Source organism: Leucopleurus acutus (assembly GCF_964270905.1).
Source record: "Leucopleurus acutus genome assembly, chromosome: 6".
Lineage (NCBI taxonomy): Eukaryota > Metazoa > Chordata > Mammalia > Artiodactyla > Delphinidae > Leucopleurus > Leucopleurus acutus.
Window position 1 is genome coordinate 109,968,632 of NC_139149.1, and position 15,135 is coordinate 109,983,766.

Genomic DNA, 15,135 nt, shown 5'->3' on the forward strand with positions numbered 1-15,135 from the left:
TTAGAAAAGAAAAAACTTTCAGAGTGATTTCTGAAAACACAGTTATACTTTTACCAAATCACACTTATTCAGAAAGTTAACATTTTAAAATACCCCAAAATGTATGAATACATATTAGCCATTCATCTATTCGTACAGCTGGTGGGAACAGGAAGGGGTGAGGGGATGGCACTGCGACGAGTAAGGAGCAGAGAGAAGGGATTCTACATGTGTGTGTGTGGCGGGGGATGGGGGGGAGTGGAGGGAGGAGGCAATGAAATTCTTTAAAACTCACAGTGTGGTCTGGGGGCAACCCTGCCAGGAAGTGGAATCCCAGAGCATCTCAGTGATGGCGAGCAATGAATATAAAGAGAGAAACTTCAACCTAGGACCCAAATGATACACAATAGGCCACCAATAAGTGTGTCCAAGAGTGTGACCCAACAAGTACGGCGGGCTGTGACATGCACAGGGACAGGAAGGGCTGTGTCTCATGCCCACCAGGATGTGGCACAAAGCATGCACCAGGACCCACGTTCTGTATTAAAACCTTGGGAAATAATTTTAAATCATGCTTTACGTAAATTACTTTGTTTAGAAAAGCACTAAATGAGAAAAATCCACACTGCACTGAAAAATATGTCTATGTATTCATACATTATTGAGGTCGGTGGGAACAGAGTGGGATGGGTGGATGGAATCAATAATGAGCAGAGAAGGTTTGCCATGGGGGAAGGGCGTGTGTGCCGGTCCTGGGTGGTTTACCCAGGGCCTCATTCCTTACTCTCCCCTGCTCTCTGGCCACTGGCCCCTGCGGACTTGCTTGCCAGCTCCCCTTGCTTCTGGCTCCCCGCTGGGCTCCTAACGTGGGAGACACTAGTAAGAGAGTGGGAATAAGGGAGAAGCCAGGTGTTGCCCCACCACTATCTCCAGTGGCAATTCTAGGAGTGGCTACATCACAGCCTTGACTCCACCTTCCACCAGGCAGGCCAGCCACGGTCCAGCTTCTGCCTACCCAGTGACCTCAGCCCATGAGCCCACCCTCCGTCCCTCCCATAGCTTTCTGTTGACTGTGCTTCAGGTTGCTGCATTCTTCCACTTGATCTTCTCTGCTCTTCCATTCACCAAGTAACCAATCCCTGGATTAAATTTCCTCTGCTTTAAAAGCTTAAAAATGTTTGTATTTTCCTGTTGGACGCTGACTGATGCCAGAGGAAAACAAAGTATGATGAATCAAAACATGATTTAGGTACGACCTCACCTGAAAATGCACTCTCGGATCACCTCTGTGAAACAGAACAGATAAATGCAACGAGGCAAGATACAACCAGTGACCCAATCGATGCACTAGAAAGCCAACAAGCAAATGAACAATGTGCCCAAGAGTCTGAATCAGCAGGTAAGACTGGCTGGGTTTGCGTGAGTGTGGAATGGCCAAGAGGTCCTGACTAGTGGCAGAGAAGGAAGTAATGCACCACTCAAGGAGACATCTATTAACAAAGAAGGGGAAAATCACACAGATACACAGAGGGCAGGAATGGGGCCTGATATATTGATGGGAAAGACCTGGAGGAAGAAAGTGAGAAAGGAAAAACTAAGAGACAGAAGGCAAAGAGTTGCAGAGCCCCACCGGGGAAGAGAGACAGAAACAAAAGTCAAACAAGTCAGGGAGAGATCGGCTCCAGAATCAATGAAACATGGTACTTTCACAGGGTGAAGGTGGCAATATACGCAGACAGCCTGTAAGTAGAAACATAAGAAGGAAAGAAAAGTCGGATGAAATGCAAGAAAATGGAAACAGGGCAAAGCAAGTCTCTGTGGTCTTTTTTATCTTCAGAGTCCTGCGAACAAGTACCTATCCAATCAAATAATGGTGATGCAAGAAAAGAGACACCCAGCCCATTGCCTTATGAGGAAGAAAGTAATTACTTACCAATTTTCTAATTCCATCTTTGTTTTTCTATGAGAGTAAAAGCTCTCCTTTGTTCTCCCATACCAATACACTCCTTCCCAATCCTAACACTGTCCAAGACACACAGCCTTCTCCACAACCTCTGGATGATTTTAGCAGGTGTAAGTTGCGAGGGAGGAGAGCTGAGCTCTTTAGTGGATGGGGTGTCCCTGGGAAGAGAATGCAAAGAGGAAGAATAGGAAAAGGTGGACTGTGGAGCACCAAATAACAAAGTACAAGAGTGAGATAGATTTTAGATAAATTGACATGGAATCAAAATAATGCCATGTTGTGGAGGTGATGAAAAGAAATAAGTTGCAACTTCCTTTTCAGAGGTTATAACAGAAACATGTAAATCATGTAAGATGTTGCAGGTCAGATTTGCAAGTAAGGAAGCCCAGGTGAAGGGCCTTTTAGAAGGAAGTGGCAGGTAGAGGGATGTGGTTTGTTGGACAGTGGCACACAGGGAGAACTTTGGTGATGATCTGAATGCTTAAATGAGGAAAATATATAGAAAGACAAAATTGATATAGAGGAGACATACGCAGGTCATAATAATAATTAAGAAACAGGGATAGAGTAGGAGAAAGTAGGAAACGTAACGGAGAATGGATACATTGAAAAAGCAGGTACGGGACAGCAGGCTCAGGTCTAGGGTGAGACCCTGGGTGAGAATGGATACATTGAGAAAGCAGGTACGGGACAGCAGGCTCAGGTCTAGGGTGAGACCCTGGGGCACATATAAGGATTATCTTACCCTTGGCACATTTGTGTGCCCCAGGCACCTCCTTTGCCTGGTCCTAGACCCTGCTGGACCCTGGGGACAGTGATTACAAATGTAGAGGAAAAGAGATGAATAGAGAAAGATACAGATGAAAAAGAATACCAATAAATAGAAAAATGGGGGTAGGAGAGGCACAAAGAGAATAACTTAAAGGACAATTAATTAAAAATTGGTAGAGAGTGGGCCAAACAGAGAGAGGAGACAAATCAAGACATTGCCCCATTTGAGGAGACAGTCATCAAAAAAGAAGACACAAGGGACTGTTCCTAATACCATTGAGAAGGGTAAGGTATCTGCAATGATCAAAATAGCCCTGTAACCCCCTCAGATAAAAATAGTCCTCTCCTCAGGCATCTCACCCTCCCCATGGTTTCAGTACCATCAATCATCTATTGATTCCTAGATGTACATCTCCAGCCAGACCTATCTCTAGACTCATTCCTCCAAGTGCTTGAAGATCTGTATTCAAAGATCTGATGGACATCTCTATTTGGAAGCTGTATCAGTTATCTATTGCTGTATAAAAAAATAGTCCCAAAACTTAGTGGATTAAGCCAACCATGGTTTTGTCACTTCTGTCAATCCTAACTTTACACATAGCCTATGACTCAGCAATTACATTCCTCAACAGATCAACAGAAATGCATATTATCTTCATCAAAACACATACAAAAGAATGTTCATCATAGCATTATTCATAGTATTCTAGAGCTTGAGCCAGCAAAAATGGATATTTTATGGTTTTATTTTTTAATGGATAATTTCTATAAAGGAATATTATATAGTGGTGAAGATAAATACACGAAATGGATACAGATGACTATCACACACATGTTGACTAAAGAAGCCAAATCCACCCCTGCCCCTGAAAAGTCAGAGGGACACAGAGAGAGAGCAGGAGTGAATGATTCCACTTATATAAATTTGTATAAATTTTGAACTAGTAAAATCAATCATCTATGGTATTAAAAGTGTCAAAGTGGTGGTTAACTTGAGCAAGATGCATCTGGACAGTTAGTGGGGCATCTCTAAGAGGTTTCTGGAGTGTTAGTAATCTCCTATTACTTGACCAAAGTGATGGTTACCCAGATATGCTTGTTCTGTGATAATTCAAAATTTATGATATATGCATTTTTATCTATGGGTTATACTGCAATTGTGATTTTTATTTTTGAAAAGCGAAAAATCATCAAAAGATGAGAAAAGTAAGTGAAAAGAAAGTAAAAACAAACCTGAGAATTGAGAGAGACACAAAGAAAGGGACAGAGTTGAACAGCAGCAAGGAGAAGGGTCGGGGTGAAGCCTCCCTCCTGCAGTGGAATTACAAGAAGGCTGTTAATGCTAATGAACAGTGCTTACTACCTTTTGGAGTACCAAATTAAAATTCTTCATTCATTACAATTTGATCCAGAAGCAACGCTACCCAACCATGGATTTCAAATCAATTCCTGTTCTGTCCTTCTGGTGGATATAAAGAAGGAAAAGCCATTTTTTAACCTCGAAGTTGAATGGCAAACCCAAGCAAGGACTGACTGTAACCAGGCACCTGATGTAATAGGTAAGGCTGACACAGTGTGGAGCAGGAATCACAGGAACAGGGCAAGAGGCTGGGGCAGGTCAGAGGCTGGTGGCCACGGACAGGCAGGAAGGGGAGGGAACCAGTGCCCTGTGCAGTGAGTTTAGCAGAAGAGATTCCCCAGGAACTGGAAAAATATCAAAAGACAAAAGGGGTAAATAATAAGTATTGATGTCCAAGAGACAATTTCTAAGGCAAGAGAGGAAAGTATGGGGGTACAAGATAAAGAAAAGGGAAAAAATCAGAGACCCAAGGTATTTAAGAGAGGAGATGGAAAAGAAACACATGAAGACAAAGCGAGGTATAAAGAGATACCATCCCCAGAAAGAGAGGCATAAGTAGGGAAAATTGGCCAAGCTAAGAGGAAGGTAAAGAAATAAAATAAGAATGAAAGAAAGAGGTAGAATGAAGTAGAGGGTCAGAGGTAGATTGAGGGTGGTGGTAAGAGGTAGAATGAGGGTGAGGGAAGAAGAGTGTTGGCAGAATGGGCAAAGCTGCCCTCTGTGAATATCATCACGTTTTGTGCAGGACCTGGAGAAACCTGCAGGTCACACACATTCAAGCACAGGTCACGGTGCCTTGAGTTAACCTAGCTTCTAGATCTTCCTAGTGCTCTCATTCTGAGGTTTCCTGCTGTGTGGGCTCCACCCTGAGATCCTAAGTGGTTTTGTTCCTCTGTGCAGTGATCAGCAGTGAGGACTCCGCAGAATCCAGTGATGGAGACATGTCCCCAGAACCCTCCACATCAGCACTGAGAAAGGCGTCTGGTAAGGAAGTGGGAGAGCCAGGCCTAGGCTGCAGGAACCTGAACTAGAGTCACTGTTTCCTGAGCATCTTATTCTGAGCCCCTTCTGTAGCATGGTTCCAGTTTACTCTGGAATCCTATTCTCTGTCTTTATTTTACTGGACTTTTATGGGAAATGCAGAGAGATATGAAATCTATATCTAAGGATGAGGCCTATTAACTGTTGGGTCCCATTAATAAATATACGTACCCTGTATTGATTATATAGTAGAAATAGGCCAGCAAAGTAATGAGTGTGTTTAAAACTACTAGCTGTGGGCTTCCCTGGTGGCACAGTGGTTAAGAATCCGCCTGCCAATTCAGGGGACACGGGTTTGAGCCCTGGTCTGGGAAGATCCCACATGCCGCGGAGTAACTAAGCCCGTGCGCCACAGCTGCTGAGCCTGCGCTCTAGAGCCCGCATGCCACAACTACTGAGCCCACGTGCCACAACTACTGATACCGTGTGCCTAGATCCCGTGCTCCACAGCAAGAGAAGCCACCGCGATGAGAGGCCCGTGCACCGCAACAAAGAGTAGCCCCCACTCGTCGCAACTAGAGAAAGCCTGCGCGCAGCCAAAAAAAAAAAACCCTACTAGTTGCTATGCCTATGAAGTGGTGGATTTATGCAGTGATTTCTACAAAGAACAGAAAGCTAAATACGGTTGGCAATGCGTGGGTTAAGGGCACCAACCTCCAGTGCAGTCAAAAATCTGCCTATAACTTAAGAGTCAGCCCTCCATACACGCAGGTGGCATCCATGAATTCCACCAACTGTGGATCGTTTAGTGCTATAGTATTTAATTTCTTTTTCTTTTTTTTTTTTTTTGGCTGTGTTGGGTCTTCGTTGCTGAGCAGGGGCTTTCTCTAGTTGTGGAGCACGGGCTCTAGGTGCGTGGGCTTCACTAGTTGTGGTGCGGAAGGCTCAGTAGTTGTGGCACACGGGCTTAGTTGCTCTGCAGCATGTGGGATCTTCCCAGACCAGGGATCGAACCCTTGTCCCCTGCATCGGCAGGCAGATTCTCCACCACTGCGCCACCAGGGAAGTCCTGCTGTAGTATTTAGTATGGAAAAAATCTGAGTTTAAGTGGACCTGTGCAGTTCAAACCCATATTGTTCAAGGGTGGGCTGTATTCCTTTACTGGAAGGTCATATTATCATCTGATCACAAACTTGAATCATGTCATACCTTGTCCAGCTACCTAGTGTTAGCAGAAATAAAGACTTCATATAAGGCATTCTGAAACCCAAAGGATTGTTTTTGACAGAATTCTTCAACAAGTCATGGCACATACAGTGATTTTTCAAAGGACCTTTGCAAACAATATCTTACGACAACCTTAAGGGCTAAGCAGGATGGACATTGTAACCCTTGCTTTTAGATGAGGAAACACAATCACATAAATGTTTCAAGTTCTCTACAAAGTCTCATGGGAGACTGAAGGGAATAACAAGGCTAGCGTCCTGGATTCTGCATTATTTTCTTGTAAAATTGAATCTCGAAATGATTATCAAAATGTTATTTCCTCAATCCTATGGGTAGCCTGAGTTGCCATAAGATCTGTGTCTCTGTAGTGTACAGTTGGTGAATTTTTGTCCCTTTCTACTTTTCAGACCTAGACAATATCAGAAACATACCTATTTATGGAAACACACTAGGAACAGTCCTAAGAAGAAATAAAATGTTACCTGATCTTGCTGCTACAAAAGAACAATATTTTAAATAATACACTCAATCTAATTGCTCACTAGATCTATCAAAGTAAAATGTAGATTTGTTGCAGTTTTTAGGGAACACTTTTGTCTTAGTACTGGTAGGAAGACTGCTCTAGAAGATAGTCCTAAAACACATCTACGGCTCAGACACATGAGAAAATTATTTCCCAGGCTTGCAAATAGTTCAGGAGGGCACCAGGTTGGCAGGGGGTGGGAGGAGGCGAGGAGAGTAGGCTCACACAAGGTCCTGAACACAAGGTCTCCAAGGTACCCTACATGAGAAACAGCAGATGAAGGAAGCTTGAAAAGACAACAGAAAGGGTCAGAAGTAGAAGAGAGAGAAGGGAAGGAGGGTAAGGTTCAAGCAGAGCAAAGTTGCCCCTTGCATTTGAATTGTCTCTGCTCTGGGAACAGGGAATGGAACATCACTAACCTACACAGCAGATGACTTAGAAAGGCAGCCCAGAGTGGCCTGGGTGCAGGCCATGCCTCGCATGGCTTTTCAAGACTTCTGCAAGTTTTCTCACGAGGGAAATTCCTGCTGAATGGGTTCCTTGGCCACACGTCCAAACCCCTCGAGAATCCTGTTCCTTTGTGCAGTGACCAATAACCTTGACTTTTTAGAACCAAGTGAGGGAGGAGGGGCCAGAGAAGCCACCTGCTCATGATCCCAGATGGCTCATGTAGGAAGATAAGGATTGCAGCCATGGACAGCAAATATCCCGAGTGTAAACCCAGAGCTCTGTTTTCCTGGTGAATCTTATTCTGAGCATTCTCCATATGCCTTGATTTGATTCATTCTAGGATATCATTTTCTACATTTAACTTTTCTGGCCCTGTTGGGAAGTGGAAGGAGGCAAGAAGGCATTGTATATAAACTGTTGTTTAACTGGATGAGCCCAGTCAATTGATATATTGAAGATGTAGCAAAAATATGCTAGTAAAATTATACCTTTTACTACACACTGTCGTATCTATTAATGCTAAAGAGTGGAAATAGTGTACTTCTTCCTCAGCATGCTTTCATTCTATGGAGCATACTAAGCACAGCATTCCTCTATATGTTGTTAATATTGTCATTAGTCCCCACCTTAGAAAGACTTCACAGAATAATTTGTGCTTCTATTAAATTATTGATGGAAAAATAGCTTAAGACCAAATACCCTCAAACCCCAATTATAGCTAAATCATTGGCTTACATGGTGATTTCTCATAGGGTTTTTATAAATAAAGCTTCCCTTTGTTTTTTACAAAAACCTTAACAGGGAGTTAGGGTAAGCAGGTTATCCCAGGTTTATAGATGACGAAACTGGAGTTGGTAATGTTTGAGGGTCTTTTATGAACTCACATGGAGAGTAAAAGGCAGAGCCAGGTAGGAACCCAGCATTACCTGCAACATGACATTGGCATGTATAATGATATTTGAAAACATCTTCACAAATAAGGTATCATTTTATGTTTACAACAACCTAAAAGGTAGGTCAGAAAACTGTTGTTCCCTCATTTCACAGATGAGGAAACTCCAGCACATAAACATTTAAGGATCTTTACACATCACATATGGACAATTATTGGAAGAGTCAGAACTAACAACCTGGACTCTTAGCAAAAATTCATGATCGTTTATTCAAAATCTTTAAAGCCAGATGTAAGATATGATGTTTTATTATTTTAGAAAGACAGTGTGGTGTATATCCTATTTGTTATAAAACACTCCAGTAGGGTCTGGGACAGAATCTCATTCTCAAATATACTGTATTAGTGTTCCTGCAGCAAATTGTGTGAATTCACAACAACTGTGATAAATATTTTATTGGACTCACGGCAGCTGAAGTCCAGATTCATTGCCAAACTAGTTAGTACAAACCTGTGAAAAAATATTGGCTTTCAAAACTTCTTTGACTTTGTAATTAGGGCTAAAGGACTGGGGGGGCCTTTGCTCCATTTGGTAGAGCTCACTTCCTTTAGACAGGAAGAGACAGAAATGATCATCATTGTGTCTTTATAGTCCAAATCCTGTCTACAGTGTGAGTAGTCATAAGATTTACTACCTTTTAGATATAGATTACTGGTTGTATTTTCCTTTCCTTCCTAGATCCTTGGGATATTGAAAACACATCAGTTTGCAGCATAAGCAACAGGAAAAGACGTAAGAACAATCAAAACTCTTGCTGTAACAAATATCTTTCTTTGCTACAAAAGCTTCATTCAAATTTTTGGTAATATCCTTTAAAATCAAATGATAAACTTGTTGGCATTTTAGATGATTCATGTTATACATGTTGAATTAGGTGAGCTGGGCTAAGATGTTACTTGTAGGCCTCGAGAAGTTCAGTGTCACAAGTGCAGTACAGGTTTATTCTTCACTCACATAAAAGGATAAAGTGGTTCCCAGGGTGGAGGGGTGCTCACTGAGGGCCCAGCTGATGGAGGCTCTGACATCTTGAAAATGTTGCTTCCACGGTCCCCCTGGATAAGAAACAAAGTGGAAGCAGAAGTATGTGCAGACAAGAGGAAAGGGTAAAGAAGTGACCAAAGCGAGTGCCTTCCATGGCAAAGTTGTGTCCAGTCCCGGCCTTGGGGGTGGTCCCTGGAGCAACCTTGACCAGGAGGTCAGATGGAGCCATAGGGGGCCTGGTGGTAGGAATATTCCTACCTCTTCTACATAAGCTTCCCCTTTCCAGATTTCCTTTTAAAGAACTCCATGCTGTATAGGTCCTAGGACACAGGCTGAGACTGTAAAGGAATTTTACTTCTTTCTGCAGGGATCAGCAGTGGTGACACTTCAGAATTGAGTAACGAAGATGAGCCTCAGGAAACGTCTAGCTCACTCCTGAGAAATGGGCCAGGTAAAGAAGATTAGGATGCCAAGCCTTGGCCTGCAGAATGTCAGGAATGAAAAGACACTGTTTCCTGGTGCATTTTATTCTGAGACCTTGACTACCTTGTATCCAGTTAATCCTGGGAACTACTTTTCGGATTTTAGAAAATGGAAAGAGGCAGGAAATTATTATAAATTCATGTTTAATAGAATGACTCACATTCACTAAATGTATGTAATTTTATATTCCCATAGCAGAAATAATCACCAAAATGATGGTCTCTTTTTAAACACTTACTGTCATGCCTGCTAACACTAAGATCCTAGATTTCTATAGTGATATACTGGTTGACATTAATGTCATTTGTAATCGTAAAAGCCTCAAAAGACAACTGGTCCTTCTGTGTAATTATAGACAGAAATAAAAGCTTCAGATCCACCATTCTCAAACTTTAGTATAGTCTGTGACAGATATTCATCACATTGTAGTTGGATTGTACCATGATATTTTAAATTCCTTTGGCAAATGAGATCTTACTCTGTTACCACAAAATCTCTAAGTCTTAGGAAGGCTAACTCTTGCTTCCTCATTTTAGGATGAGGAAATAGATGTACAAATGTCTAAGGGTAAAAAAGGGTGACTATTTTATGTAACCGGCAGGAAGATAAGAGCTGTGTCACATGATCAGAGTCCAAAGAGGGGATACGAGGGACCTGGCATATTCACAGGGGAATGTATCAGTGCCTGATGCAAGAAGACTTATTTAGCAACGATAATAAATACACATGTATATGTATATATACATGTGTATATATATTCAGATTGAGAGGGAAAAAGCAAAAACCATAAAGAAACAGAGAGGGTAGGAATGGAACAAGTTGTATGATATACAGAACACCTAGAAGGATAATGCCAAAAAGGATGAACAGAGAAATAAAAAGAACAGATATTAAGAGTATAATTGATGAAATGAGAGAAATCAACACAGAAGTTAAGAGAAATCAGGGACAGAGAAGTTCACAGATGGGTAGAAAATTGAAGAAAAGGAGGAGAAGAAGGTGTGGCTAGATTGAAAGAGACAGAGAAAATCTCTGTTGGATATGAGGTGTAGTCATTGGACAGGTGTATTTTTCTTCAGCCCATCTGAGCTTCGAACATTGATCAGCATGACCACATCAAAGTCTGTTTCCTGGTCGCCATCTACAGTCTGCTGTTTCCTTATTTCCCTTCAATGTCCTGTGGATTCAAAGCTCTAAAATAAATAGAGGAAGAGACTCAGAAGAGATGCCAATCTATTAGCATGTGATAGAAAAGCCAATTGTGATACTAGTTCTCAGTTATCTTTGTTTTACTGTCTGCACAGAGGAAAAGCTCTTCCTTCTTTACCTATCTCTCCCCCAAAACATTGCCATACATGCACACACCAATACACATACTCATATACAGACAGGCCTGTGCACAGATTTGGACTGTTTTCAACAGGTTTGAAGGAGCCAAAAGAGAAAGAAGAGCTCAGCTTCTGGGTGGAGGGAGGTGATGCTAAGTGGATAATGCAAGGAGAAATAATTGAAAAATTAGGCTGAAAAGATATCTGAGTAAGTTTCTTCAAATTAAAAGATATCTGAGTAAGTGTCAAGTTTTTCTAAGTGGACATGAGATCCAAATATCACGAGATTGGGAAGTTTAGTAGAGGAAGATGGATAATTTTCAAGATACCTCTAGGAAGTTCACCAGAAACATGATAATAAAGTCTGTGACTGATGGACAGTCCTGTGATGTAGAAAGCTCATAGAGAACTGGCAGAAGTAATAATAGTCAATAGTGTGGTCAGTGTCAAAAAAGCAGGCAGATGGTGACAATGAAAGTGGTAAACTGTGAGATGAAGCCAAATGTGGTTGAAGAAAATATAGATAAACACAAAGATTGTAATTTTTTTAAGCCAAAAGATCAAGATAAGATTAAGAGAAACAAACTGAAGCAAAGAGAAAACAGAGAGTGATGTGACAATATAAAGTGGAGTACTTCAACGGTAAAACTAGATCCAGAGACAGAAGCATAAAAAACTAGACCAAATGAGATACATACAGGAAGCAATCAATGGAGAGGAATAAAGATGAGACACAGAGATAACTGCATAGATAAAGGGTTAAAAGATGAGAGAAACGTGGTAGAGAGAGAAAAGGGCAGCGCAAAAGAAAGGAAGGAGAGAGATGGAGAAACTGTGGGATCTGAGATGACCATGAGACAAAAGCAACATTGGCACAAGGGGTGGTTCACACTAGCAGTGAGTTTTCAGGGTAAGGTGTCCCCAGGTATCAAAGTGGCTCCTGTAACTCACCCAGATTACAAGGTACCTCACCAAAGGGGTTTCATGTACTCTTAGGGTTTCAATCACCATCTACAATCTAATGGTTCCTAAACACACATTTCCAGCCCAGCTCTGCCTTCTAAGCTTCCAAACTCAATTATCCAAGTGTCAGAAAGGCCTCTGGCTAAGGTCCTGAAGGTTCTAGACTTCTCCACTTAGATGTCTCTCAGACTCAACTCTTTTAAAACTGAGCACATCATCTTGCCCCCTAAAGAAAGCATCTACTCCTCCAGTGTTTGCTATCTCTAAACCACTTATTAACTGACTCATTCTTTCAAGTTGAAATTCTCAGAGTCATCCATGACACAGCCATCTCCTCAGTTGATGTACCCCATCTGTCACCTAACTCTATCAATTATTCCTTTTATATGTCTCCACCCTGTCCATTTATTTCCATCTCCATGCCAGCACTCTCGTCCATATCTATATCACTTCTCACTTGAACTAGGTCTACAGGCTCCTTATTTGTCCTCCTTCTCATACTGTTCCCACCAAACACATTCTAAGTGATTTAGCTAAATTGATCTTTCAAAAATGCAATTATGTTCATGCTGATTTCCTATATAATAGCCAAATATCACTTAATTTTCTTTAGGAATAATTTAATTCTTCTTCATGTGATCTCCAAAGCTCCACACCTGAGGCTCCTGCTTCTTTCTCCATTCTCACCATTCCCTCTCATTCTCTCACTCTATGTTCAGACATACTAAACTCCTTTTGGTTACTTGTATTTGCTGAATCCAGACCTTTGCACGTGCTTCTCCATCCATGTGGGACTATCATCTTAGTCACCTTTCTTCCTAATCTGGTTAACTACTGCTTCCATGATACCTCCTCCTGAAGAGGTCCCTCATCTCAAACTCTGCGAGTTCCTCCTGCCTTCTGCATCCCCAGAGTATCCTGTACAATCTGTGTCCTAACGTTCTCCATGTTTCAATGTACTCACTCATTAAGTGTCAGTCCCCTGGTTGCTCATAAGATTGACAAGCATTCACTCTCCATGCATCATCATCACTCACCTCAGCACCTGGTACATGAAAGATGCTCAGCACACTTGTTGAGTGAATAGAAAAAAAGTCCACTTTCTGTCTTCCAACATTTGGAATTTGTCTGGTAAAAATTAGTTTCTTATAGTATTTATATGAGAATATCTATAAAAATTATTTTAATAATTGAATTATGTATATACATATGAATGTAATAAATAATATTTCTGGAAAAGAATAATGTCACATAAAAGTAAGTACAAATGTATATAAAAACGTCATTAATGGATGGATGGGAAAAGCATATAAAGAAAAAATAGTAAAACAAAGATACATATTTTGGGCAAAGAGGAAAAGAGAAAAGGCAGATTAAAAGGAAGGGACAAGGACAGTGAGAAGCAACAAAAAAGAAAGCGACCTCAGAGGTAGAGTCACCCTGTGATGTAGGAGTCCGTGAAAGGTGGCTGGTCAGAAGTGAGGGGCGGGGTGCAAATGAAAATTCTTTACAAATCGTAACTTAGGAACAGAGCTCCAAGGACTTGAGAAATGTTCCCGTGTCATGTGTTTTTCAAAAAGTGTGTCTAGAAGCCAAGAAGCAAGGACTGAAAGTAGCCAAGCATTGACATGATGGGTAAGGACACCCAAGGTCAGGGTAGAGGTGGTTCAGCAGACACCACAGACCCTGGGGGAACTGTGGTAAGTGATCGGTGTTCAAGGAGAACTCCTACCAGCTCACAACAGGGGGCGGGCCAGTTATGGAAGGTGAAGGTCACAGGGCCTCTGCTGCAGCATTTCAGGAGTCTGAAATCAGAGCTCCAGTTCCTGATGCACTTGACTCTAAACATACTTTGACAAGGAGTACATCCAGTCTATGTCAGAATCCCATTCCCCTCTTCATTTGCTTGAACTGACCCATTGGGGAACTGCAGGGAGAAAAGAATTCTGTTTAACAGAATGGGTCCTGTTGATTATACATGGATGATGTCATTGAAATACACTGGCAAAAATGGCAGTACCGTAGAGCAAAGAAATAAAAGTGCTCTTCTGCTGGTAGATAATAGTGTCACTTTGTCAAAACCTTGGAAAGGCCTCAAAAGACAAATAAACGGTCCTTTGCCCTGACAGGAATAAAAGACCTCAGACAACTATTCATGAACTCACCATATAGTTTTGAAGGATGCTCTCTGGCATGTTACTGATTTATACAGTGATTTCTCATTAGCTTTTGCAACTAAGATCTCATTTAATCTTCATAAGAAATTTAAAACCTGAACAGCATAACTATTGTTATCCCTGTTTCATAAATGAGGAAACTGATGCACATAAGTAGTGAAGAGAGTTTTCAAAGTTTTACAGTTTTTTACAGTTTCAAAATTTTTAGTTTCTGACCAACACCTGTTACTTTCTAGATACCACGGACACTGGAAGCAATTCTACTTTGGGAAAACACAGTGAGAAAAGAAGTAAGAGTGCATAAGAATTTACTCGATTTTCATGTTACAAACCAACTATTTTTTAATGCTAAAGTTTATTATTATTTTCTATACCTTTAATAAGACAAAAAATTAGTGCCTTTTAAAGTAACTATTTTTTCAAAATGCTCATATCTTCACATTGCTTTTTATGCTGATTTTAAAATGTTTCTTATAAACACTGTTATATATTTTTCCAGAATTTTTCTATGCATGTGTTAACACATTTTGCAATGTAGTTTTATTTATCTAAATAGGATAATTCTATGCAAACTTTCCCTCTTAAAATTATTATATCATATCTAGAAAATTGAAATATTTAACATTTTAAATTGAACTACAAATTCTTTTTAAGGGATGCTTTAACATGCACTATTTTCATTTTTAGTGTGGTTGAGTATTTTCCATTTGTTATTGGTCATTGGTTTTTCTTCTTCATAGAACTCTGTCATAGAATGCTCAGTCATGTTGTGGTATTTGTATTTTTCTTACCAAGCTGAATGAATATAGAAATCTTTATATGATATACATGTACATTAAATCTTGATTCTATATGTTCCTAACATTTTGTCCCATTTGTTGTTTTTCTTTTAGGTTTGTTAATAGAATATTTTGTCCTAGAGAAGTTATACATTTTTAGGAATCAAATTTGTTAGCTTTTTTCTCTCTAGTTCTTTGGTTTCCTATCATATTTACA

General features: G+C 40.8%; 1 protein-coding gene across 1 annotated transcript in view; it reads left to right on the top strand.

The window, feature by feature from the left end:
- Window positions 1-15,135, top strand: part of LOC309963316 (nuclear autoantigen Sp-100-like) — a gene marked incomplete at its 3' end in the record, with an annotated part of 77,110 nt that overhangs the window by 48,003 nt on the left and 13,972 nt on the right. Inside the window, exons 6-12 of the mRNA XM_082841607.1 lie at window positions 1,277-1,378; window positions 1,817-1,900; window positions 4,126-4,272; window positions 4,974-5,057; window positions 8,886-8,939; window positions 9,556-9,639; window positions 14,376-14,429. Coding sequence (XP_082697733.1) covers window positions 1,277-1,378; window positions 1,817-1,900; window positions 4,126-4,272; window positions 4,974-5,057; window positions 8,886-8,939; window positions 9,556-9,639; window positions 14,376-14,429 — 609 coding nt within the window. The remainder of the gene's footprint in view (window positions 1-1,276; window positions 1,379-1,816; window positions 1,901-4,125; window positions 4,273-4,973; window positions 5,058-8,885; window positions 8,940-9,555; window positions 9,640-14,375; window positions 14,430-15,135) is intronic.